Source organism: Halichoerus grypus, chromosome 15 (assembly GCF_964656455.1).
Source record: "Halichoerus grypus chromosome 15, mHalGry1.hap1.1, whole genome shotgun sequence".
NCBI lineage: Eukaryota > Metazoa > Chordata > Mammalia > Carnivora > Phocidae > Halichoerus > Halichoerus grypus.
This window is the reverse complement of record NC_135726.1, coordinates 17,996,180-18,022,431: the sequence shown is the minus strand read 5'-3', so window position 1 is coordinate 18,022,431 and position 26,252 is coordinate 17,996,180. Positions and strand designations below refer to the sequence as shown.

General features: G+C 44.0%; 1 protein-coding gene and 1 pseudogene across 4 annotated transcripts in view; one reads left to right on the top strand and one right to left on the bottom strand.

Annotated features, from left to right (window-relative positions):
- Positions 1-881: 881 nt before the first annotated feature.
- The window catches only part of GFOD2 (Gfo/Idh/MocA-like oxidoreductase domain containing 2), a 40,697-nt gene continuing 15,326 nt past the window's right edge, over positions 882-26,252 (bottom strand). For 3 of the 4 annotated variants that reach the window (XM_036115036.2, XM_036115038.2, XM_036115037.2), the window contains exons 2-3: positions 11,326-11,671; positions 882-2,427 (exon numbers count right to left, since the gene is read on the bottom strand). In XM_036115036.2, the coding sequence (XP_035970929.1) occupies positions 1,529-2,427; positions 11,326-11,584 (1,158 nt within the window). In that variant the 5' untranslated portion in view covers positions 11,585-11,671 and the 3' untranslated portion in view covers positions 882-1,528. The remainder of the gene's footprint in view (positions 2,428-11,325; positions 11,672-26,252) is intronic. The other variant, XM_036115040.2, reaches the window with a different exon arrangement.
- Positions 7,095-7,551, top strand: LOC118550211 (uncharacterized; annotated as a pseudogene).

Here is a 26,252-nt window from a genome sequence, read left to right as displayed (position 1 = left end):
AATATTGGTACCCCATAGAGCGGTTTGGATATTAAATGAAATAACATGCATGAAGTGTATTCCCGGAGGGGGGGGGGCAGCATGCAAGAAGCACATTCCCCAACACTAGCCACTGCTATTTTCTCACAAGGACAAGGTTTCAACCAGGGCAACACACAGGAAAATTGACCTGGTGACTTCTAGAAAGGGTGCCAAGAGGAAGAGGGAGACTTCCCTGAGCCTTTCTTTCTCTGGCAAGGAGCCCAGGGCAAGGAAGAGAGAGGGAAGTTTAGAGAAGGGAAGAGTTGGGTCTAGGCCTAATCTGGGGAGGCTGGCAGAGGAAACAAAGGGGTGTGTGTCCTTTTCCCCCACCCACCTCACTTCTGACATGGTTAAAAGGCAGTCCCAGTATAGAACAGTGAATAAAAGCAAGGCTGGTGACCGGCTGCCTGGGGCAGGCAGCACTGGGCTGCACCCACTCCATAGGGCAACATGTGGAGCCTTCCTCTAGTTCATTCCATCCAGGTTCCCTGAGACCACTCCTCACTTCCCCTCTCCCAGGGCTCCCCAGAGCCAAATTCATGGTTGCAAGAACAGAACTTTTCCTGACCTCCGGCCCAAGAAGGCCCCAAGCTCTCCCCATCTCCCTGAGACAGCAGGCATGACAGGCACAAATCAGGAAGTCTCGAGTCCTGTTGTCTGAGAAACGACTTTTTCTTGGACAGCTCCTGGGATTCAGTCGCAAGGGGATAAGCCCACTAGACCGTGATGGATCCAAAGCAGGCCAGAGCTGCTGTGAAGCCACAAGGAAAGAGAAAAATATAAACAATCTACAACAATAAACAAGCCTTTCATTATTAAAGAAACCCAATTTACCAAACAAACAACAAACAACTGTGACATAGTGTCAGACTTTCTGATTTATTTATTAACACTTATCAGATATTCCAGAACCCTATCTCCTCTCCACCAAGTCGGGGGCCCTTTTCCCCAGGTCAACAGCCCCTGAGAGTTTACCTAATGAAGAACCCCTCCTCCCTGCCAGGGAAGGGGCAGCCTAGAGGCTGGAAGGGCCTGGTCATATGGGAAGGAGGGCAGGTGCGGATCCCTGAGGGGATGACTCGACGCCCTCACCATTCCTGAGATGCCCTAGCCCAGGAAGGGCATGAAAACGAGGCTTCTTGTCATTTTTCCTCAGGCTGAGGAATCAGCCAAGCTGGGTCCTTGCTATGCTTCCTCACCTAGTTAGGACCACAAACTGGCAAAAGCAGCCTCCAAGTCAAGCTCTGGCTGGCTCTGCTCACCAGCGTGACTATGCAGAGACCGGGGGTCAGCCCCACCCCGGGCACACTGTGCTAGCCCTCAGCTATATCACCACCCTGCAAGTCTGAGGAGCAAATGAGCATTGGAGGGGGTGTTTTCCCAGGGCCACCTTGGGCATCACCTGGACCCTGCCCAAGATGAAAGACACTGTGGCCAAGCCCTCCCGTGCCAGCTTCTGGTCCCTCCCCGGCCCCTCGGCCCCGTGGCAGGGAGCCCACGTGCAGGCTCACAGGTTATTCCGTTGCAGTGCCTCACAGAGGTTCTGGTTGGCGTCGGGTTCTTCCGTCAGCACCTCCACAGCCTCCCACTCCCCGGATCTGCTCGACCTTTTGATGGCATCCACCACACTCTGCATGTACAGCCCATCCTCGAACGAGGCGGCCATCGAGACAGGGGTGTGGTCCCATGTGCGGCGGTCCCCCTGCCCCTGGAAAGACTGGCGCAGGGCCTGCACCATGTAGACCATGCCCTTCAGGTAGAGCAGTGGGACATCCTGGGGCCCCTGCTCGGGCAGCCCTGCCCCCACGGCCAGCGAGTCCCTCAGGAGCAGCTCCTCTTGCGTGGCAGAGTTCTTCTGCCCGTAGAGGTCCGCTCCTCGGGCAACGAGGCGTCCTGCAGAGCCCACCACCATGACCTCATGCACAAAGGCACCTGGCATGTTGAAGTTAAGTGTTACTGTGCTGCACACCCCCCCACCCATGAGCATCTGGAAGAAGCAGAAGTCATCACTGGTGACATGCCGGATGCCACGGATGGCCGCATTCTGCCTCACAAAGGTCTTGAGCAGCCCATGCACCTTCTCAGCTCTCCGGCCGGTCAGGTGGGTCAGCAGGTCCACAATGTAGGTGCCCATGGTGTGCAGGCCCCCGCCGCCCATGAGCTCGTCACAGATCCAGCCGTAGTTGGGGCTGAGCAGGCTGCCTGAGTAGATGCGGGCATCACAGATCATCACCGCGCCCACGTAGTGCTCCGCGATCAGCTGCTTCATGCGCACGAAGGCAGGCAGGAAGCGCAGCACGTTCCCCACCAGGCTCATCAGCTGTGGGTAGTAGCGTGAGGCAGTCACCATCCGGAAGGCATCCACTGAGGTTGCTGCCTTCTCGCAAACCACATTCTTTCCAATACCTAAGAACAAAACACACCAGAAAATCTCAAAGTTCCAGGAGATTTTACACGGGGGAACATCTTTCTTGAAGGCACATGAACTCTGAAAAGCCTCCTATTATCAGATGGTGGCCTGGGGCAAGAGGAAAGGCAATGGCTTAGATAAAAATGGTACCCTGTGACTGGGACTGGAGAACAAGTTATAGGCTGGAGAAAGATGAGTAAATTCTTAAGGGAAAATGAAAGGAGTAGAGGCAGAAAGTGCAAACCAGGAATAGGAAGTGAACAGAGGAGGTATGATGGGTAATTTTATGTGCCAACCTGGCTAGGCTGTGGTGTCCATCAAATACCAGTCTGGACACTGCTGAGAAGGTATCTTTTTAGGTGTGATTAGCATTTAAACCAGTAGATTTTGAGTACATCAGATCACCCTCCACAATCTGGGTGGGCCTCATCTAATCAGTTGAAGGTTCGGGGATGGGAGTGGGGAAAGACTGAGGTTCCATGGAGAGGAAGGAATTCTGCCTCCAGACTCAAGTTTGCAACACCAACTCTTGCTGGGATTTCCAACCTGTTGTCCTGCCCTGCAGACTTCAGATCTGTCAGCTCCAACAATCACATGAGCTGATTCCTTAAAATAAATTTCTCCCTCTCTATATATACCTTCATTGGTTCTGTTTCTCTGGAGAACACTGCCTAATACATGTGGGCTGGAGAGATGGACATGCCTATGTACTTTCATACATTTATTAGATCATCAGCTTGGGGCAAAAGTATCTAATCTATGTTCTAGGGGATGGGCTTTGTACTCTCAGTTGTAACTGCAGAAAGGGCCCTAAGATTTCCCGAAGATTGTTCTCTGAAAACACTGGTCCAACACGTTAGTGTAGTCAAAAGGTCAGAAAATGTTTGTTTGGCTCTAGTAGGAGGGGAAAGGGAATAAAAATATTCCTTCTGTCCTCATGACTGTCCTGAGTATACTGTAGCTGGGATGTACTGAGAGAGCAAAACAAGGCTAGAAAAAGCCCTGAAGAGAGAGAGTTAGAAGACTGAGCAGATTCCATATTAGGAAGAAGGACTGATACTCCTCCATGTTTTAAGATGAAAGCTCATGAGGGAATGAGCAGTCACAAGACACCAACACCAGGATACTCCTGTGAGCTTGAGGTGGTTCAAATGGAAGTCCTATGTTAATACCTCCACAGATGTAGGGGTGGGGGGGAAGCAAGGGGAGAGGTCCTTGCACTCAGGTCTGGCAGGAGACAGCCCTGCAAGGAGAGTAGCACCTGATTGTTATCATGATCTGCTCTTGGACAGTCTCCAATATCCCCCTACACATGTGGGATTTTAGGATTAGGGATTGGAGAATCACAATATTGGGTGACAATTTGGCCACTTGGCTGCAGAACATTTATGGCTGACCAGGGAAATAATGAAGAAACTAGATTATCAGACATAAACACCCCATCTGAGGGCTGCAGCTCCGACCAACCCAGAAACTACCCGCTGTAACTCTTCACTGCAGGGATTGGGTGGACACTGCAGCATGGGGCAGAGTGGAGATGGGGTGGGGGGAAAAGGACTCTTGTGACTGCTGGGAGCTTGGTGATGACTAAAACCAGGATAAGAAATCTCTGTTCCATGCCAAGAGAGGTCAGGGAAGGGGGAGAGACCTTCCTCCTTGAGCCCAAACAATAGGAATGCTTTTGAACTTAGGACCCAATAGTATTATCTGTATGGGAGCTAAAGGCCATCTTGAGTTAAACAGGCTCCTGCAGGCCAAATGTACATGATCTTTAACTTTAGAGAACCTGGGTTGTGCTGAAAGACATATTTATTTAAGTTATCTAGCATTCCTGCTAGGAAGCCAAAGGAGAGATTAGAGAAGCTGGGAACTGGTTTTTGTTAACAGGGAGTGGAAAAGCATGGATGCTGAATGCTTATTAGCTCAGACTTTTTGGAGTGTGAATAAATTTCAAGCTACAACCCTTTCTCCAGCTCATACTCCCCAGATTTCCCAGGACTGGGTTCCCCTGAACACCAGAGGCCCAGAGAGGCTGCCGCAGAACACCTCTTTGTTCCCTATTAGCACAGCGCCTGTTCAGAGCTCTAGGACCACAGCACTCCTGTTAGCCCATCTAGAGGCATGGGACTAGAGAAAGGAGACTTCAAACAGTAGGTAGAGAAGTAGCTCAGGAAGAACACGACTTTTATGTTTTACAAAATCCAGGAAGTCTATCTGGGGGGGCGGGGTACAAAAAAGGTTCTGCTACTAGAAAAAGAAGTTTGAAAGCCGTAAGACTGAATCGCTCTTGCCTACTCTTTCTTGGGTCACTGGCCCTTGTTAGCCCCCTGGGTCACACCACCAGACGGGGCATGCATGAGTAGAATTTGTGTGTCAGGCCCTGTGCTCAGCACTGGGGATACAGCATTGGGTTTGGACTTTACTTTCAGAGAACTTATAGTTTAGGGGGAGAGATAGCCATTAATCAAATTACCATATAAATACATGTAGAACTGTACTTGTGATAAATGGAGTGAAGATGATATAAATGGTAAAATGAGAGCATATACCCCTTGACTGGGGGTGGTCAGAGAAGATGTCCCCAGGGACCAGTGTTCCGGAGATTAAATTATTTGGGCTAGACTCCTTTTTTTTTTTTTAAGATTTTATTTATTTATTTGATAGAGAGAGATATAGCGAGAGAGGGAACACAAGCAGGGGGAGTGGGAGAGGGAGAAGCAGGCTTCCTGAGGAACAGGGAGCCCATTGTGGGGCTTGATCCCACGACCCTGGGATCATGACCTGAGCAGAAGGCAGGCGCTTAACGACTGAGCCACCCAGGCACCCCTGGGCTAGACTCTTTGAGTAATAATCTCTTGTTATGTCACAAGCCCATGGGAAAGGGTTGGCAAATTCAGTGTTTTTTTAATGAAGCACACTAGTGCCAAGAACTGGGCACAGAAATCTTTTAGTGACAGATTTTTTTTTTTTTTTTTTTGAAAGACAGAGAGAGAGAAACAGCATGAGAGGGGAGAGGGTCAGAGGGAGAAGCAGGCTCCCCACTGAGCCGGGAGCCCGATGTGGGACTTGATCCCAGGACTCCGGGATCATGACCTGAGCCGAAGGCAGTCGCTTAACCAACTGAGCCACCCAGGCGCCCTTTTAGTGACAGATTTAAGAAAACATTCAACTGTGGCAAAAATGTTGGGGCATTCTGCATGCTAGAATACATTTTCCTTAACCACCTCTAAGCTGAGAAATAAAACATGTTAGGGTCCCTCCCTCTCCTTTAAGGAACTCATAGAAAAGCTTTAAGGATGACACTGGAGGAGAAAGAAGATAAAAAAAAAAAAAAGTCAAACAAAAGTAGAAAATAAGATGCCACAAAAAGAGCAGTGATATGAAAAGGACACCTCTGGAGGCTAAGTCCAAGAATGAGTTTTGGGAAACCACCAATAAGAGTGAGGGCAAGAAACAATCTTTACGGAGGCACCTGGTGGCTCAGTCGTTAAGCGTCTGCCTTCAGCTCAGGTCATGATCCCAGGGTCCTGGGATCGAGCCCCACATTGGGCTCCCTGCTGAGTGGGAAGCCTGCTTCTCCCTCTCCCACTCCCTCTTCTGCTCCCCGCCGGCTTGTGCTCTCTTGCTCGCTCACTCTCTCTCAAATAAATAGATAAAATCTTAAAAAAAGAAAAAATCTTTATGGCCTCACAGGTGAGGTAACATCTAAAGATGTAACAAGCCAAGGAAAATGTAATTTTTCCTACAGCACTGAGACGTAATGAGATGTAACCCTAATGTTCCTGGGCCTTGATTTCTTTCACTGAAAAGGAAGATGCTGGATTAGAATCAGTGGTTCTCAGTCCCTAGTGTGCGTCAGAATCACCTAGAAGGCTTCTTCAACCACAGACTGCTAGGCCTCACCTACAGAGATTCGGAAGGTCTGGGACGGGTCCTGAGAATCTGGATTTATAACAAGTTCCCACATGATGCTGATGCTGCTGGTGTGAGAATCACATTCGGAGGACCACTGGACTGGAGGCTCTCTCCAGAGAGCCCACAGGCCTGACATTTCTACAATTTTATGCATGTGAATGCCAGGAGAAAATACAGTACTACTGACCAGTATGAAAAATTTTAGGAGAAGAATATATAGTCTGTCATATTTTTTTTTTTTTCCTAATGTAATCTCTACATCCAATGTGGGGCTCCAACTCACGACCCCGGGATCAAGAGTGGCATGCTCTCCTGACTGAGCCAGCCAGGCGCCCCACTCTCATATATGTCTTCATAGCTGCAAATCTCTACCGGTATTTCTCAGTCTCTAAGATTTATCTCTTATAATGCTTAGCATAGCATAATGCAAGGAGGATCCTTAACTAAATAGAGTCTTTAGAGGACTGTGATAAATTTCTCACAGATTCAAGATCTGATCTGATCAAAGCTGATCTAGAATTAAGAGTATGTCAATAGCTATATAGCTAAGTAATTGTATTTTTTCCCCCCTAGCTTTAAAAAGACTTGAGGATGATGCTGTCTTCTCTGCATTGGGAGCAGCTCTCCTGCCACAGCCCCTCATCCCCTGAAAATGTCCACCTGTGCAAGGGTGTCTCCAACTCCTTCTTGGTCAGGAGCGCCTCTCAGGTGTTGAGCTGATCACTGTCTGCAATGGTACTAACCACCGGAGACACTGACAGATGAGAGCCTCGGCAGCTTGGCAGCCCCACGGCCCCTGGCCTTATTTATTCCTAGCTACAGCTTCTGAACCAGCACCATTTCAAGGGATATCGACACAACAGCCAAATTCATTGGGGCTGGGGCTGCCATGGTAGGGAATAGCTGGCTCTGGGGCTGGAACTGGGGCTGTGCTTGGGAGCCTCATCATTGGTTATGCCAGGAACCCTTGAAGCAACAATTCTCCTCCTACACCATTCTGGGTTTTACCCTCTTGGGGGCCTTAGGGCTCTTTTGCATGATGGTGGCCTTTCTCTTCCTCTTCACCATGTGAGGAGCCTTCTCCACCTCCCATTGGTCTTTTGCCTGTGTCTCATCTGCCCTGTATGTTCCTTTTCCTATACCTACCCAGGCAGTCTGGGGAAAGTGGTTGGCTCAGGGTTTGACAGAGGGAAGACAAATAAATACTGTATTAGTAAGAAAAACTTAAAAGATTTATTTATTTGAGAGAGAAAGAGAGAAAAAGCATGCACATGAGCGGGGGTTGGGGGCTGGGCAGAGGGAGAGAGATAAGCTCCAGCAGACTCCCTGCTGAGCGCAGAGCCTTGATCTAAAGACTATGAGTGTATGACCTGAGCCGAAACCAAGAGTCAGATGCTCAACCAACTGAGCCACTCAGGTGCCCAGAAAAAATTTTTATTTATCTGACAGAGAGAGACAGCAGGAGAGGGAACACAAGCAGGGGGCAGCTGGAGAGGGAGAAGCAGGCTCTCCGCTGAGCAGGGAGCCCGACGTGGGGCTCGATCCCAGGACGCTGGGATCATGACCTGAGCCAAAGGCAGATACCGAACAATTGAGCCACCCAGGTGCCCCACTAGCCTGTATTCTTAATGAACAAGAGACACAGACCCAGGGCGCCTGGGTGGCTCAGTCGGTTGAGCGACTGCCTTCGGCTCAGGTCATGATCCTGGAGTCCCGGGATCAAGTCCCGCATCGGGCTCCCTGCTCAGCGGGGAGTCTGCTTCTCCCTCTGACCCTCCCTCTCGTGCTGTCTCTCATTCTCTCTCTCGCAAAAAAAAAAAAAAAAAAAAAAAAAAAAATCTTTAAAAAAAAAAAAGAGACACAGACCCAATAACAGGGAGACCAAAAAAAAAAAAAAAAAAGGGGGGGGGGGGAAGAGATCTATGTGTGAAAAACACAGAAAATTATACTCTCATGCATATATAAAGAGACTCATACATGGGAATACACTGTTAGGTGAAATGGCAGTGAGAGTCTTTTGGGATATTGACTCTGAGGATTTTTAAATATGCTGCATATTTTTGCAATTATCAGTGCATGTGCTGGTCCTGTCTCCCATCTAGGCTGTGTACAAGAACCAGACACTTCCAGAGTTTTATAGGTGGGAAGAATGGGCCCTGCTTTCAAGGCATTAATTTAAACATGGTTCACCAACCTACAGAAAAGTTTTTCATATCTGAGATGACTCAGAATGCTTAGTTTCATTTGTAGACTACATTCAACTCAGTGAACATTTATTTAATGAATATCCAGAGGAGAATGCTATTATTTATTTATTTTTAAAATGAATTTAACTTAGGGGCAACTGACTGGCTCAGTTGGAAGAGCATACAACTCTTGATCTCGGGGTTGTGAATTCAAGCCCCACAATGGGTACAGAGATTGCTTAAAAATAAAATCTTAAAAAATAAAATGAATTTAACTTAAACAAATCTGCTCTTCTGCTTCGGACAACAGGAAGTCCCTTGTGTTGTAATGCCAATGTCTTTCTTGGTCAGCACTTGGAGGCAGTCATACATATATCATGCTGGAAAGGCCAAAAGGGGCAGGAATTGGGACCCCCTACTTAACAGGAGTCCAGAGAGTTTGAGAGAGATAGAAATAAGATCACAAGTGGGGTCTGATGTCGGGCACCTGGCTGGCTCAGTGGGTGGAGTGTGTCACTCTTGATCTCTGGGTTGTGAATTTGAGCCCCACATTGGGTGTAGAGATTACTTAAAAAATAAAATAAAACCTTAAAAAAAAAGTAGGGTCTGATGTAAAGTTCAGTACGGTGTTCTGTCTACAGCAGTTCCTACATTCACACCCAGTACTTTGGGAAAACTGGAGGAGTTCTCTCCTGGCCATTTCCACATGTGATTATGTCAAGTGAGAATTCTCAATTAAAAAAAAAAAAATGTGAGTGGCACCTGGGTGGCGCAGTTGGTTAAACGTGGGACTCTTGATTTCAGCTCTAGTCATGATCTCATGGGTCATGAGATCGAGCCCTGCGTAGGGCTCCGTGCTCAGCGGGGTGTCTGTTTGGGATTCTCTCTCCCTCTGCCCCTCCCCCCACACCATGCTCTCTTGTTCTCTCTCTCAAATAAATGAACGAATCTTTAAAAAAGTGAAAGGACACAGGGAGTGAACTTCATGGTCACAATATCTCAGCAACTCCTTTGGGGTTTGAGTGGCAGTACCTGAAGGGAGGTCCAGCTGACATGAGCTCTCGCAGACCCACCAACCTGACCCTGGGACTGTGTGCCTATAATAGACCAAGGACTCTCATTCACACCCTCTACCTCCTGACAACAGAGATGCAGAGAAAAGACAGATGACCCTGCTTCACCAGGGCTGAGACATAAGATCCCACAAGTCTCTGGTCATCCCTGTCCTTCGTATTTATAAGAAAAGCAAGTCCAGCGTTTTCCTGTACCAGGAATCAGAAAACAGCAGGTTTTTGGCCAAAGAACCCTAGGGTTTCCTCTTTCTTCCTACACAGCTTGGCGATGGTTTCTGTGGGAACCCTAGAATCTAAGAAGACCGAGAGCCTCTAGAACACTGCCTCTGGATTACCTGGCCTCACCAGCCTGCATTCACGCCACAGGATGGCAAGAAATCAAATGACTACGGTAGCTTGGTCCCCTTGCACTAGCCCTCTGTTAAAGTGTTGGCTTAGGCCTACTTCTAAACTAAATCTGAAAGCCATTACCTGCCCTCCTAAGAATCTAGTGACTGGCCCCAGTGTCACACATCTTTAGACACTGCTCTCTGAAAAAGACAAACCATCTACAGTATTTGGCCAAATGTACATGCTCCCAAATCAACCACCAGACTCATGTTCTTGCTCACTCCAATGAACATTTATCTTTACCAACACACTGGGCCAGAGGTGACAGACATTCTTTTCTCCTCAGAACAAGGGAGACAAGTAGCAGAGGCTTGGACTCTCCACCATGGTAGTGGCCAGGAGTGGTCAAGCCTGATGGCATACCAGCTCCTGGGCCCCGAGATCTCTGACTGCATCAGAGATATATTTTGTTCCTATCACCTTACATAAAACAACTTCTCTGTCAATTAATTATATGCCACCTGAATTGTTACCTAAGTCTTGTCTTTTCTACTTTGTAATGTGTGTGATCTCTAGTGTCTTCAATTGAACTGTGAAATCTGAAGGTAGGCAGGGCTCTGATCCAACACTGCTCTGAATGTACAGAAAGACATCAACGCAGTGCCTGGCACAGAGGAGGCATTAAAAACAAAAGTAACTGCTGGATGAATATTTACCGGCTTGTGTTCCTATTCAATTTGATTCTCATTTACATCAGAAAAAGAAAAAAAGTCACCTACAGTTGACAGGGAAGAGAAGCCCAAAAGAAACTGCAGAACAGATCAGTAAGCCCTGCCCTGTCTACTGCTTCCCAAGGGGGCAGAGATGTGAGCAGGCAGACCTGCGGACCCTATCAGAGAGCCTTGCTGCCTTCCGGCACACAAGATTGCAAAATTTGGCAGGAAGGGTGTGCACTCTATCTAACGAAGGACTGACAAAACATGGGAAATGGCAGCCTTGCTACACACCCTCCTCTCCTCTCTGAGGTGCTACGTGCCACGGAAATGGAAGAACAAACATGTCAGCCACAATCAATTTCCTACTGCCCAAGCCTTTGAACTCTGACTTCAAACAGGCCAACTTTACATTGCATGAAATGTCTGTGTTTTGCCAAAGCGAGTACCACACTGCACGACATGTAATAATCTCTAGCCCCTGTGACAGGCCAACTCTTAAGGCTTCATTTTTGCTCAGGGAGTTACTTATGGAGGTGAGGAAGGCTGGAGCATTTCTTCCCACAGCTGTAACATGCCCCCAGTGTGCCCTCCCCAGCACAGAGGAGAGCAGTGACACACAAGGACCACCCAGAGGGAGACACAGCCTGCCCTTGCTATGGCCTGACTGTCCATACCTAGAGCCTTCACAGATATTTGCCGGGTCAGTGGAGGGGGGATATTGATGCACACAAGATCCACGTCTTGATGCAGCAAGACATCATCGGTCCGGCTGGTGTAGAAGGTGATGTTCATCTCCTCGGCAAGCTGCTTTGCCTCCTCCTCAGTCTTCCCCCACAGGGCCTCCACGGTGAACCCTTCTGCCCTCAGCAGTGGGACCAGAACCCGGGCGGAGCTGCCGGTCCCAAACACGCCCACTCCTGGGAGCATCTTCATGCCGGTTTCTCTGTTCACCAACTCATCTCCTCACAAGAGCCTCCAGCATGAATACGACCTTCCCACAGTCCTGGTCAAACATGGCTCCTGGAACAGCAAGCATTATACTGGCTATTAGTGGATGGCACACTCAGCTGAGGCTACCTTCTGGACTTATTTGGAAGCAACAAGTTCTCCGCCACAAAAGCACAAATGCAATACTGCTCCAAAATGAAAAGCTGCAAAACCTTTTCCCATGGAGACTTAAGGATATTAGCAGTATCCATCTACTGGAAGAAGGAAGAATGAAAAACAAGTAAAGCTGAGTTCCCAAATCTCTGTTCTGTTCTGTTCCTGAATGTTTTGTGTGACTCTGGTCCAATCATTTAACCATCAGGGTCATAACTGTAAAAGTTCATGATTCTATGATATTATATTGGAAAAAGGAAAAGAGGGGAAACAAAAACCAGTACAAGTTGGAAGAGAACTACCTAGGTGCTATGCAGATTATAATTTAAAATCTCATGGTAGAAAGCAGAGGCAAGTATTCATTATAAACAAAAAATAACAACAACAAAAATGTTTTCAACTACCAAACTAGCAACAATAACAGGAAGTTTAAAATGTTATTTTTTGTATAAAGATACTCAGTCCAACATTGGCTATGATAAGTGAAAAACTGGGAAACAATCTAGATGTTCAATAATAGTAATGGGTAAGATAAATAATACTGTGAAGCAGCTGAAAACCGGGGGGGGGGGGGGGGGGGAGGGGGGGTAGAATACCCTCAATGACCTGAAAGACATCACCATATATTCATTGAAAAGGGGGAAAACAAAACAATAGAGGAAGTATGATATCCATTTTTTTAAAGCACAAGAGAAGTATAGGTAGCAAAAACTAATGATGTAATGTATGGTGATTAACATAACATAATAATAATAAAAAGAAGTATATATGAATGAGAAAATACAAGGATATCTATATTATTATTTGTAAGCATATTTTACACATGACATTAGAAGGACCAGAATACACCTGAATTTCATAATGATTACTCAAGTTGATGGGATTATAGATGATTTTTCTTTTTCAAACTCTCCCAATTTTCTACAGTGAATTGTGGTTTTTAATTCTGATCACAAGGGTTATCAAATGAAATAAAGCGGCTCCCGGGTGGCTCAGTTAGTTAAACGTGTGCCTTTGGCTCAGGTCACGATCTTGGGGTCCTGGGATAGAGCCCCGACTCAGGCTCCCTGCTCAGCGAAGAGTCAACTTCTCCCTCTCCCTTTGCCCCTCCCCCTAGCTTGTGCTCTCTCTCTCTCTCTCTCTCAAATAAATAAATAAATAAAATCTTTAAAAAAATAAATAAAATAAAGAACAAAACTAAACAAAAGTCTGGACATTGAGGACGGCATGTGAGGCAATGAGCACTGGGTATTATATAAGACTGATGAGTCACAGGCCTATACCTCTGAAACCAATAATACATTATATGTTAATTAATTGAATTTAAATGAAAAAAGTTAAAAAAACTTAACAAAACAAACAAAACAACAACAACAAAAAAAAACTAAATAAAAGTCATCCTGGAAACCAAGATGAGATTTGGGTGTGATCAGGGTTACCCGGTTTCCCCCTACAGCAGCCCATGTGCTAAACCAGGGGTCCCCACTCTGGCTGTGTGTTAGGTACCAGTAACTCCAGACCCACTGAGTCAGATTATAGGGATGAGCCTGTGTCACTATCATTTTCTTTTCAAGTTTAATTCTTTTTTTTGTGTGTGTGGTAAAATACACATAAAATTTACCATCTTAACCATTTTTAAGTGTACAGGTTCAGTGTTATGAAATACACTCAGATTGTGCACCATCTACCTCCAAAAACTCTTCATCTTGGGCGCCTGGGTGGCTCAGATGGTTAAGCGTCTGCCTTCGGCTCAGGTCATGATCCAGGGGTCCTGGGATCGAGTCCCGCATCGGGCTCCCTGCTCAGCTGTCAAGCCTGCTTCTCCCTCTGCCTCTCTCTCTCTCTCTCTCATGAATAAATAAAAAATCTTAAAAAAACAAAAAAACAAAAAACTCTTCATCTTGCAAAACTGAAACTCTGTACCCATTAAACACTAATTCCTCATCCCAATCCCTCTTGCCAGCCCCTGGCAATCACCATTCAACTTTCTTGTTGTCTTTAAAATATATATATATATATATATTTTAAGTATCCTCTACACCCAGCATGGGCTGGAACTCATGACCCCAAGATCAAGAGTCACACGCTCTGACTGAGCCAGCCAGGAGCCCCTATGTTCTGTTTTCTGTTGCTATGAATCGGACTATACTCTAGGTACTTCGCAGAAGGGGAATCATACAGTATTTGTCTTTTTGTGATTGGCTTATTTCACGTAGCATAACGTCTTCAAAGTTCATCTATGTTGAAGCATGTGTCAGAATTTCCTCCCCTTTAAGGTCAAATAATATTCCATTCCATGTATATATCATATTTTGTTTATCCATTCATCTGTACACAGACACTTGGGTTGTTTCCATGTTTTAGCTATTGTAAATAATGCTGCTATGAACATGGGTGTTCAAATCTCTCTTCAAGACCCGCCCCCCCCTTTTTAAGACTCTGCTTTCAATTCCTTTGGGTATATACCTGGAAGTAGAATTGCTAGATCATATGGTAGATTTTTATTTATTATTTTTAAAAATATTTTATTTATTTATCTGACAGAGACACAGCACAAGCAGGGGGAGCAGCAGGTAGAGGGAGAAGCAGGCTCCCTGCTGAGCAAGGAGCCTGATTAGAGACTCGATCCCAGGACCCTGGGATCATGACCTGAGTCAAAGGCAGACGCTTAACTGACTGAGCCACCCAGCCATCCCCATATGGTAGATTTTTAATTTTTTGAGGAACCACTATATTGTTTTCCACTGGGTCTGTACCATTTCAAATAATTTTATAAATACTTTCTAGTTCCTTAGTCTTCCAATTATCTTTAAAAAATCCTGGGTGCCTGGGTCGCTCAGTTAAGTGTCTGCCTTCAGCTCACTCAGCTCAGGTCATGATCCCAGGGTCCTGGGATCAAGTCCCACACGGGGCTCCCTGTTCTGCAGGGAGCTTGCTTCTCCCTCTGCCTCTCTCTGTCTGATGAATAAATAAAATCTTTAAAAAAAAAAATCTTACTTGGTCACCGCAAATCCCAAATTTTAACAAGTTTTATTCAAATGTACAACTTTGCTGTTCTACTTTAATCCACATAACACTGCCTCACTTGCATCTCCTCACAGATCAGAATCAACCTATTTGTCAGGGAGACATGGCATTCCTTTAGTAAATGCACCATAACTATTTCATTCCTCAACTGCAAGTACTAGGGATATACCTCTCTTCCCTCTCCCTCCATGACATCCACCTTTCTGATAATTTCTGAGTGCCACTTCTGGGCTCCCCACTTCTTTCAATGCTGAAGTTCTTGAGGTGTCCTCTTCTTGCTCCACCTGCTCTCTTATCTACTCATGTCCAAGGCTTTATCAGTATACCAGTGACTCCCAAATCTGCAGCACAAGCCCAGATTCCCCTCCAGAGCTTTACACCCATATATCCAGGGCGCCTGGGTGGCTCAGTCACTTAAGTGTCCGACTCTTGATCTCAGCTCAGGTCTGGACCTCAGGGTCGTGAGTTCAAGCCCCACCTTAAGCTCTATGCCTGTGGAGCCTACTTAAAAAAAAAAAAGTGGTATGTCCATACAACATAGTATTATTCAGCCACAAAAGGTAATGAAGTACTGATACAAACTACAACATGGGTGAACCTTGAAAACATTACTCTAAGTGAAAGACACTAGTCACAGAAAGCCATATATTGTATGATTCCATTTATGTAAAATGTTCAGAACAGACAAATCCATAGAGATAGAAAGTAAATTAGTGGTAGGGATAGCGGGGATGAAGAAATTGGGAAGTAGGGGCATCCAAGTTTATTCTTCCCCATGTGGTTATTCAGCACCATTTGTTGAAGAGTTTGTTCTTTCCCCTGAATGATAACTCCTTTGTTGAAAATCAGTTGACCATAAGTGTATGGATTTATTTAGAGACTCTGAATTTTATTTCATTGCTGTATATGTCTATCCTTATGCATACCACGCTGTCTTGATTACTTTAGCTTTACAGTAAGTTCTGAAGTCAGTGTGAGTCTTCCAACTTCATCCTTTTTCAATATTGTTTTGGCTATTCTGGGTCCCTTGCATTTTCCTATGAATTTTAGGTTCAGTTTGTCAATCTGGGATTTTGATAGAGATTGCTTTAAATCTGTAGATCAATTTGGGGAATATTGTCATTTAAACAATACTAGATTTTATGATCCATGAACATGGGATGCCTTTCCATTTATTTAGGTCTTCTTTAATTTCTTTTAACAATGTTTTGTAGTTTTCGGAGAGTAAGTTACACACTTTTTGGTTAAATTTATTTCTAAGTATTTGTTTGATTTTTTTTTTAGATTTTATTTATTTGAGAGAGAGAGCATGAGTGAGCTGGGAAGAGAGGGAAAAGCAGGTTCCCCACTGAGCAGGGAGCCTGATGCAGGGTTCGATCCCAGGACCCATGACCTGAACCAAAGGCAAACGCTTAACGGACTAAGTCACCCAGTTGCCCCTGTCCAATGCTATTGTAAATGGGATTGTTTTTTCTTTTTCTCTCTTTGTCTCTTTCTTTCTTTCTTTCTTTTTTAAAGATTTATTAATTTATTTTAGAGAGAGAGAGAGTACACGCAGGAGGAGGTGTAGAGGGAGAGAGGGGAAGAGACGCAGACTCACCACTGAGTGGGGAGCCTGACACGGGGCTTGATCACACAACTCTGAGATCATGACCTGCGCTGAAATCAAGAGTTAGATGCTCAATTGACTGAGCCACCCAGGTACCCCTGGAATTGTTTTCTTAATTTCATTTTCAGATTAAGCATCTCTTTTGCTTCTAGTGTAGATACAAATGTACTATGTAATTTACATGTCTATCTTAGGGATTGGTTTGCCAGTATAGCCCGCTTGACCCTACCTGAGGGACACCTGTGCCTTTGTGAACCACTGAAATAAGCATGACTTGGGCTGTCTCTAACTCCAGACCCTTATCAGCTTCCTGCCCTCCTGTCTCTACTCTCTGGGACTGTGGTTCTTGGCTTGCCCCCTGCACTCTACCATTGGGTTTTATCTTAATCATCATTCTTTCGAATAATGATGAATAATGTCTGTGAACTCTCAGCTATGTCTTTTTCCTCTTTGCTGATAATTCTGCCCTTATAGACTTCCGTTCTAGTTAGAAACAGGTCAGTCACATAGTATCTTCTATAATTATCATGTTCTGGACTTCTCCCCTTCAGCTATTTTGGTCACCTCCTGCATTTGCAGTTTTGTTTTTGTTTTGTTGTTGTTTTGGCTACTTACATATCATTGACATTCTGGGAGCCTGAGAGCGTCAAATTTGTAGCACTCGACAAGTAAGCTTCTGCGTAAGTTTTGTGGGTCATTAATTACCAACAGCTATGAGAGCCAGAGTGACACACCACTATAAACAAGGACATCCATGTTCTCTCTAAATTCATGACCAGAGCACACTTCCTCCTCTCTCCCACCTCATTTCTTCATGCTCTAGTTATATTCGGGTGTATGTTTGTATTGGTGGCTTAAAATAACAGAACGGATTAGAGGACATTTTAATAACCTCTGTTTTACTGACAGTGACTTAAAGGGCAGCTTCATCAACACCCATAAAGGGGCATCAGCTGGCCTCTGAGGAAGCCAGATGGCATGAAGCTAGGCAGGCTCGATCACTAGGTATTTCCTGTTCAGGAAGGCAGAACTGGTTTCCCTTATTTCAGTGACTACCCTTTCTAACCCCTAAAATTTCCCTACTCCCTGCCCTTAACATTCTTGTATATATACCTTTCGCATCCTCCAAAGATCTCCATAAAGTCAGCCCTGCCTAGTTCCCGTACACTCTAATGACCACATGCTGGTCAGGAATGAAGGGTGGAAAGTGCCCTGACAGGACTTTGCAAGGCTATGGGGAAGACAGCACAGAGGTTAGAGGCATGGAATTTGCAGCCACTTTGGCTGGCTCAAGTCCTGGCTCTACCACTTACCAACTAGGTAACCTCAGGTAAGTTTTTAAATCATTCTGTGCTTCTGTTTCTTCATCTGTAAAATGGGGATAGTTGTATCTACCTGATAGGGGAGTTAAAGATTAAATGAGTTAATATTTGTAAAGCATTTATAACAGGGTCTGGGCCCATAGTAAGTCACTGCATACATCATTTTAGAAAAATTTCTCTGACTGACTTAGAGGTCTCCTCTTCAAAAGCTGTGTAGGAATATAAAGAATACTCTGAGCTAAAATACAGTAAAGTGCAATAGGCCAAACAATGTTTAGTGTAACATACAGTGCATCTAAGTCTACACAGTCCCGTTCCGCAGATGAGGATACAGAAGCTCAGAGAGGCTAGGTAACTTTTCCAGGGTTCTGTAGCTGGCTGTATATGACAGAGCTGCCATAACTAACTGTGAAACCCTGAGCAGGTTACTTAGCTTCCCCGAGCCTCTGTAAAAACAGAGGTTTTGTATGTGTGGAACAACTCTTCTTTCACTCTTTTATGCTAAGTATGAGCCAGGAAAGTTCATTCTGTTGTCTGGCTTGGCAAGTGCTTGCCTCAGATCCACCACTCAAACCAGTGTTGATTTGTTCATACATCACGCCTTTATGGAGGGCCTAACAGGAAGGCTGTGACACAAAAGGATGAAAAAAACACAGCCCAAATTTCAGAAAGGTGTGCAGGAGCCAGAGCTGGTGGCACCAAGCGCTAACCTAAGGAATTTGGGCTTTGATAGGTGGGTATGCTTATATGCTTGGTGTGCCCCACCCTCCCCACCTGATCCCCTCTCGGCCCTGCTCTCTCAGGAGTCGGAGGCCAATTCCAAGGCTCCAGGCTATGGGTTCAGCCAATGGGAAGCGCCAGGAGGAGAGATAAATGGATGGAAGGATGAACTTACTTACTTTCTGCTTTCTCTCTACCAGGATGCAGTTCTGGCAGGGTCTGTGTTCCTTGACAGGGTCAAAGTACCTACTGAGGACCCCTCTTCTATGGCCACAGTGTTTACTGAGTTCTGGTATCCCCACCCTTTTCCCATTGTGCCTAAGGTGGTAACATTACTAGTGGTAGTCGGTCCCGGGGTGCTCCACCATCCCTTGTAGGTTGGTTTCCTTTACTGTTCACACCACTGTAAATAATCCCTTTATTAAAGACTTTTCAATGAACCCTTTGAGTGTGCTGGCTGTTTTCTGCCTGGACCCCAATACAGTAAGCAATGAGAACCATTACATTTTTTTAATGTGAATTAGGTGGAAAAGAATTTAAGAGACTCTAGACAAAGAACCAGTTACGATATCAACTAAAAGATAAGGAGGGCTTGATGGAGGGAATGAAATGGAGCAGACAGCTATCAACAGAATTTGGGGTAATAAGGAGGAAGGGAAGAGCCAAAATTGACACTGAACTACAGACCAAGATAAACACAGGCACAGAATCCTCAACAAAGTATTAGCAAGCGGGATCCAACAATGTGTTAAAAGGACAACACATCATGACTAAGAGAATTTAATCCCAGGAATGCAAGGCTGGTTCAACATTCTAAAATCAATTACTATAATCTACCATATTAACAGTCATTAGTTATTAGACTGCATTAACTATAAATGCAAATTGAAACTTATTTAATGTAACTACACACCTATTAAAATGTCTGAAATTCAGAAAACCTGGTATCAGATGCTGGCAAGGCTATAAAGCAACTGTTCATTGTTGGTGAAAATAAAAAATGGTATAGCCACCGTGGAAAACAGTTTGTCATCTTATGAAGTTAAATATATACATATCATATAACCTTGCAGCCCCACTTCTGGTATTTACCAAGAGAAACAAAAACTTATATTCACCCAAAAGCTTGTATGTTAATGTCTATTTTTCTAATGTCTAATACTGGCTTTATTTGTAATTGTCAAAACTTGGAAACAACACAAATGTCCTTCAACTGGTGGTGAATGGATAAACAAACAGTATGTCAATGCAATGGAATACTATGCAGTAAAGCAAACGAATGAACTACTGATGCACTCAACTGACAAAATAAATCTCAAGTGCATTATGCTAACTGAAAGATGCCAGACTCAAAAGGCTCCATACCGTGTGATTCCATTTACATGACATAATGGAAGAGGAAAACAACAGGGACAGAAAATAGTGATTGCCAAGGGTTGGAACTGGGGGCATGCATCAACTGCAATGAGCTACAGGGAATTTTGGGGGATGGGTGGTAAAGGAACTGTTCTATATCTTGACTATGCTGTTAATTACATGACTGTGTGCATTTGTCAAAACCCACAGAACTGTACACTAAAAAGAGTAAATTTACTGACATGTAAGTTATATTTCATGAAATGGGACCCCCCTAAAAATGACACTGAAGTTCCAAACATAAAATGACAAGTTGTAGTGTCATTAAGAGAAACAGGGAACCCAAAAGGCCTGACTTATTGAGACTTGTGCAGAAGCTGGGATTTGTGGACTCTGCTCTTCCCAGATGGTGGAATATTATCTTACCTTCTGTATGCCTAGTCCAAGGAGCCACAGCTTCTTCAAAACCATAGGAAGAGACCCACTCCCCACCGTGGAGGGCAAATCCAGTCTGGCCCTCATTTTTCTAAGTTCTGGAACACAGTCACATCCATTTCTTTATTTATGGCTACTTTTGTAATACAACAGTAAAGTAGGTGACACATCGACCATATGGCCCACAAAAATAAAAAAATATTTACCATCTGGCCCTTCATAGAAAACGTTTGCTGATCCCTGCCCTATCCCATGGGTTATGAAGCTAGGAGCTCCAAGTGACAGAATATAGTTATGAAGGTAGCCAGGCCTATGATAAAAAGAACACCCTACCTCATTGTGTGTGTGAGGAGGCACAGATTCTGGGAATTCTGGTGTTAGTGCATAACGTATTCCGTAGGCAGCTTGAGTAGGAGTCAGACCCTGGGCAGAAGGTGCCTATGAATCCTTTTCTACCAGATGCAACACACAGAACTAAAACCTGTATTTCTTAACCTCTCCTGCAAAAAAGATGTATCTTAAAAAGATAAATATAGGAAGAAGGTACCATTTGGTAGAGCTTCTGGTAATGTTCTTTAAAGGAGTTAATCTCCATTGACAGGTACCTTTTCCCCTCTTTCTCCCTTCTTTCTGTCTGAAATGCAGACAGTATGGCTGGAGTTGCCATAGTCAAATGACCACCAGGAGGCAACCTGAGGATGAAAAGAGTTTCCTGCAGACACTGGCCCTGAGATGGTGAATCACCCTCAAGGAACTCCATTTCATGGACTAGATAGGCATGTAAACACATCTGTTATTCAGTATAGGTAGAGCAACAGAGACGTGTGTAGCATAGAGAACAGCCATCATTAACAGGGCCACAGGTGGTGTGTAAGCATGAAAGGCTTCCTGGAAGACAGGATGTAACAGGTCAAGCTGATCAGAAAGACAAGAGGTCATAAGACCTGTCCAACACATCCAATGACAAGACCCTCCCTTTATTGGTGGCTCGCTTCTGTTCTGGGGTCATTTCAGTCAGAAAACTCTTCTGTAGATGGACTTGAAGTCCTCAGTCTTCTACATTGTGGAACTACCTGTGAGGAATGATTATTTATTTATTTATTTATTTATTAAGATTTATTTATTTCAGAGAGAGAGCACAAGCAGGAGGAGCAGAGGGAGAGGGAGAGAATCTTAAGCAGACTCCATACTTCGCACGGAGCCTGACTCGAGGCTCGATTTCACGACCAGGAGATCATGACCTGAGCCGAAATCAACAGGACACTTAACCGACTGAGCGACCCAGGTGCCTCTATCTGTGATGTTTCTAATGAAACTTTTATGTTTCCTTTAAACTTCCTAGGTGGTGGTAGGTCGTTTGCACAATGACCACAATAACTCCCTTTTTTTGTTTTCATGCCATCAGACAGTGAATCGCCTCCCACAATGACTCTGGACTTAATCATGTCACATGCTCTGGCCAATGGCACAAGAGCAAAATGACCCAAGAGGTTTGAAAACTACTTGTGCATGAAGGCTTCCTCTCTTACTGCTCTTGGGTTGTCTTGGACCATCACCATGTGAATGAGCCTAGACCATCCTGCTGGATCACAAGAGACATGTGACCAAAGTCATCCTCACTGCCCCACCTGACACAAAGCCAACTGCTAGTTATATGAGTGAGACCACCCTAGGCCATCCAGTTCCAGCTGAGCTGACCCAGACCAGAACCACCACCCAGATCTCCCAAAGAATCATGAGAAAATAAAATCAATACATTGTAAACCTTTAACTTACACGAGGTTATACGTCAATTATATACCAATAAACCTGGGGGGAAAAAAAGAATCATGAGAAATAACATTTGTTTTAAGCTACTGAATTGTGATGTTTGTTGTAATTGTTTGTTATATAGCAAAAGCTTACTGATACACTCCTTTACAGACAGAACTCCCTAATTCCCTCAGGCCTTCCTCATATTCTCTATCAGAAGAGTAGCCAAGGTCAAGGCTGCTCTGGTTTGCCTACTCTCTGGTTTATCAACAACCCCCTGAAATAGGACCCTCAGAACTAAATGCCATATCCTGAGCATACTCTCTCTTGGCCTTCTTTCTCTGGTTACTATACTCCTATTATGCAGCTTACATTCATTATAGAATTTAGACAGCCATGTCATCCTGACACACAGTAGGATTTTTCACATGGCCTAATAAATATTCTGTACTTGTGTAATCAGGTTTTTAAAATTTCTAAATGTGGTAAAATGCATATTAACATAAAATTTACCATCTTAACCATTTTTAAACATACACTTCAGTGGCATTAATAACATTCATACTGTTGCACAACCATCACCACCAACCATCCATCCACAGAACTCTTTTTACCTTGTAAAACTGAAACTCTAGATCCATTAGACAACAACACCCTATCCTCCCCAAGCCCCAGCAACCACCAGTTACTTTCTGTCTCTATGAGTTTGACTCTCTAGGTAGACTACCTCATATAAGTGGAATCACATAATACTTGTACTTTTGTGACTGGCTTATTTGACTTAGTATCAGGTCCTCAAGGTTCACCCATCTTGTAGCACGTGTCAGAATTTCCTTCCTTATTAAGGCTGAATAACATTCCATTTGTACGTAGACACCACATTTTGCCTGTCCATTCATGTGTCCATGGACACTTGGGTTGCTTCACATTTTAACTACTGTGAATGATGCTGCTATGAACATGGGTATACCAATTAGTTTTTTTGAACCAAAGTTTAAAACTTTCCTCTAATAAATGTCATTTAACTTGGGCATTTATTTACCAGTTGAGATCTTTTTGAATATTTATCTACTATTTGTACCAGCTTTGTATCAGATGCAAATTTGATTAGCAGGCTATGTCTTCAAGCCAAAATAACTAACTTAAAATATTATATTGTTATCAAATGCACACACACGGAGTCTGAACTGACCAAAATCTCAAGGCCAGTAACCAACTGTTCACAGTTTAGGCACCCGGCACAATTAGCCCTCAATCAATGTTAGATGTTAGATGATGTTCTTTATAAACCCATATACCTTTCAGTGTTCACCAGTTGTCTTTCCCTGTGCTCAGAGTCCATTTGTTTAATAAAATGTTCTAGTATCTTTCTGAGGAATAAGTGTATCAGCCTCCCTTTAAAAACTGAGACAGATGTTGCATGTCACCCAACTTCTGGCATCTCCCTCTGCTTCATAATGCCTCAAAAGTTTATTGATAGTATATGGGGCTATAGCATGGTCACCTGCTAGTTTTCTCAGACCCTAGGGATGTAATTCAAATGGATCAGGAGAACAAAACTGTTCTGAGAACTGGGTATTCTACCTTCCCTGACCCTGCTTTTTCCAGATAGGTAACCCCCTACACACACCACGCAGCTAGGTCTTTGATAAAAGGAGAAATATAATAGAGGAATTGAGTAGTTAATGTTTTCTCTGTCAGATTATTCTCTATTTATCCTAAGTACCTCTTGGTATATCTTTAAGAATTCTTTTGATTAACTGCAGTTTTTTTCAAGTGTCACTACTTGTTCTGAGATTGTCTCCCTGATCCTATTAGAAGCATCCAGCTCTTCAGAAGCTTGCAGATGGATAGAGTGTGGGTGGTTCTAGCCAAGCTATTTAAAAATGTATCTATAATAGTTTGCCCTGTAACTATTCTTTTTTAAAATTACAAATTATGCTTTCTATTTTTCAGCATCAGGCTTCTAAAAGAGCCATTAGGGATTTCTAAAGACAAAGTTACTGCCTTGTAATACTATCTTTACCCTGCAAAGCACACAAATGCAGTCAATTGTTTTTCAGCTAAAGTATATATATATATATTTAAAGATTTTACTTATTTGACAGAGAGAGAGAGAGAGGGAGGGAGGGCGGGCATAAGCAGAGGGAACAACAGAGAGAGAGGGAAAAGCAGACTCTCCGGGGAGCAGGGAGCCCGATGCGGGACTCCATTCCAGGATTCTGGGATCATGACCTGAGCTGAAGGCAGCCGCTTAGCCAACTGAACCATCCAGGCACCCCTCAGCTAAAGTATTAAATCATTAGTTCAATGGGGGAAAGGAAACTCTTAAAGAAACGGTGTTGGAACAACTGGATGTCCATATAGCAAAGAACCTTGACCCCTCTTCTCTCACTATTTATACAAAAATTAACTCAAAATAGATGAAACACCTAACTGCAAAAGCCAGAACTACAAAGCTTCTAGAAAAACATATCAGAACATATTTTTAAGACCATAGGTCAGGTAAGGAATTCTTGAACAGGATACAAAAAGCATAATCCATCAATAAGCTGTATTTCAAATGGAAAAAAAAAATCTATTCAGTCAAAGACACCATTAGACAAAATGAATAGGCAAGCCAGAGACTAGGAAAAAATACTTGCCAAATATATACTGTATGTAACTTGTATGCAGAAGGACTCCTACAAAACAACAATAAAAAATGAACAACCCATACTTGTAAAAATGTTAGAAGACTGGGGCGCCTGGGTGGCTCTGTCAGTTGAGTGTCTGCCTTCGGCTCAGGTCATGATCCCAGGCTCCTTGCTCGTTGGGGAGCCTGCTTCTCCCTGTCCCTCTGCCTGCCACTCCCCCTGATTGTGCTCTCTCTCGTGCACGCGCTCTGTCAAATAAATAAATAAAATCTTTTATTTTTTATTTATTTATTTATTTTTAAAGATTTTATTTATTTATTTGACAGAGAGAGAGCACAAGTAGGCAGACTGACAGGCAGATGGAGAGGGAGAAACAGGCTCTCCGCTGAGCAGGGAGCCGGATGTGGGGCTCGATCCCAAGACCCCAGGATCATGACCCGAGCCGAAAGCAGCCGCTTAACAGACTGAGCCACCCAGGCGCCCCTAAAATCTTTTATTTTTTAAAGATTTTTATTTATTTTGAGAGAGAGAGAAGAGCACAAACGGGGGGAGGGGCAGACAGAGAGGGGGAAGCAGGCTCCCCGGAGAGCAAGGAGCCTGGGATCATGACCTGAGCCGAAGGCAGACGCTCAACTGACTGAGCCATCCAGGTGCCCCAATAAATAAAATTAAAAAAATAAAATAAAATAAAAAATAAAAATGTTAAAAGACTTAAATAGTCTCTTCAACACCAAAGATACAGGAATGGCCAACAAGCACATGAAAAGGCATTCCATGTCATTAGTCATCAGGGACACACACATCAAAACCACAATGAGATACCCACTAATGGCAAAAATAAAAAAAAGAGTAATAGCACCAAAGTTTGGAGAGGATATGGAGGATATGGAGCAAACGGAACTGTCATACATTGTAGGTGGGAGTGTAAGACAGTATAATCATTCACTTTGGAAAACTGTCAGTTTCATATCAAGTTAAACATATATTAACCCAATGACATAGCAACTCCACTTGTTGATATTTACCCAAGAAAACAAAAACATATGTCCACAAAAATGTATAAAAAATGTTCACAGCAGCCTTATTCATCATAGCCCCAAATTGGAAACAAACCCAAATGTTCATCAATAGGTGAATAGATAAACAAGTTATGGCATAGTCATTCAATGAAATACAGTAAAGCAATAAAAATGAATGAACTATGAATACATGCAACAACATCTATGAATCTTAAAAATATGTTGAGTGAAAGATGCCAGGCACACATACAGACCAAAAACCCCACCGTACTGTAGGATTCCATTCATATGAAGTATAGAAACAGGCAAACCTTATTTATAGTGATAGTAGTCAGAAGGTGTTAGTGGTGGTGGCTGAAGTGGTGGTGGGGGTACAGGACTGAACAGGAAAGGGGCACAAGGAGATATTCTAGAGTGATGGAAATATTCCATATTCTGTGTTGCATTGTGCTTTCATGGTGATACAACTGTAACAACTCATCAAAAGGAATACTTAAGATCTGTGCATTAATCGTAAGTAAATTATACTTCAATTTTTTTTTTAAAGATTTTATTTATTTATTTGACAGAGAAAGACACAGTGAGAGAGGGAACACAAGCAGGGGGAGTGGGAGAGGGAGAAGC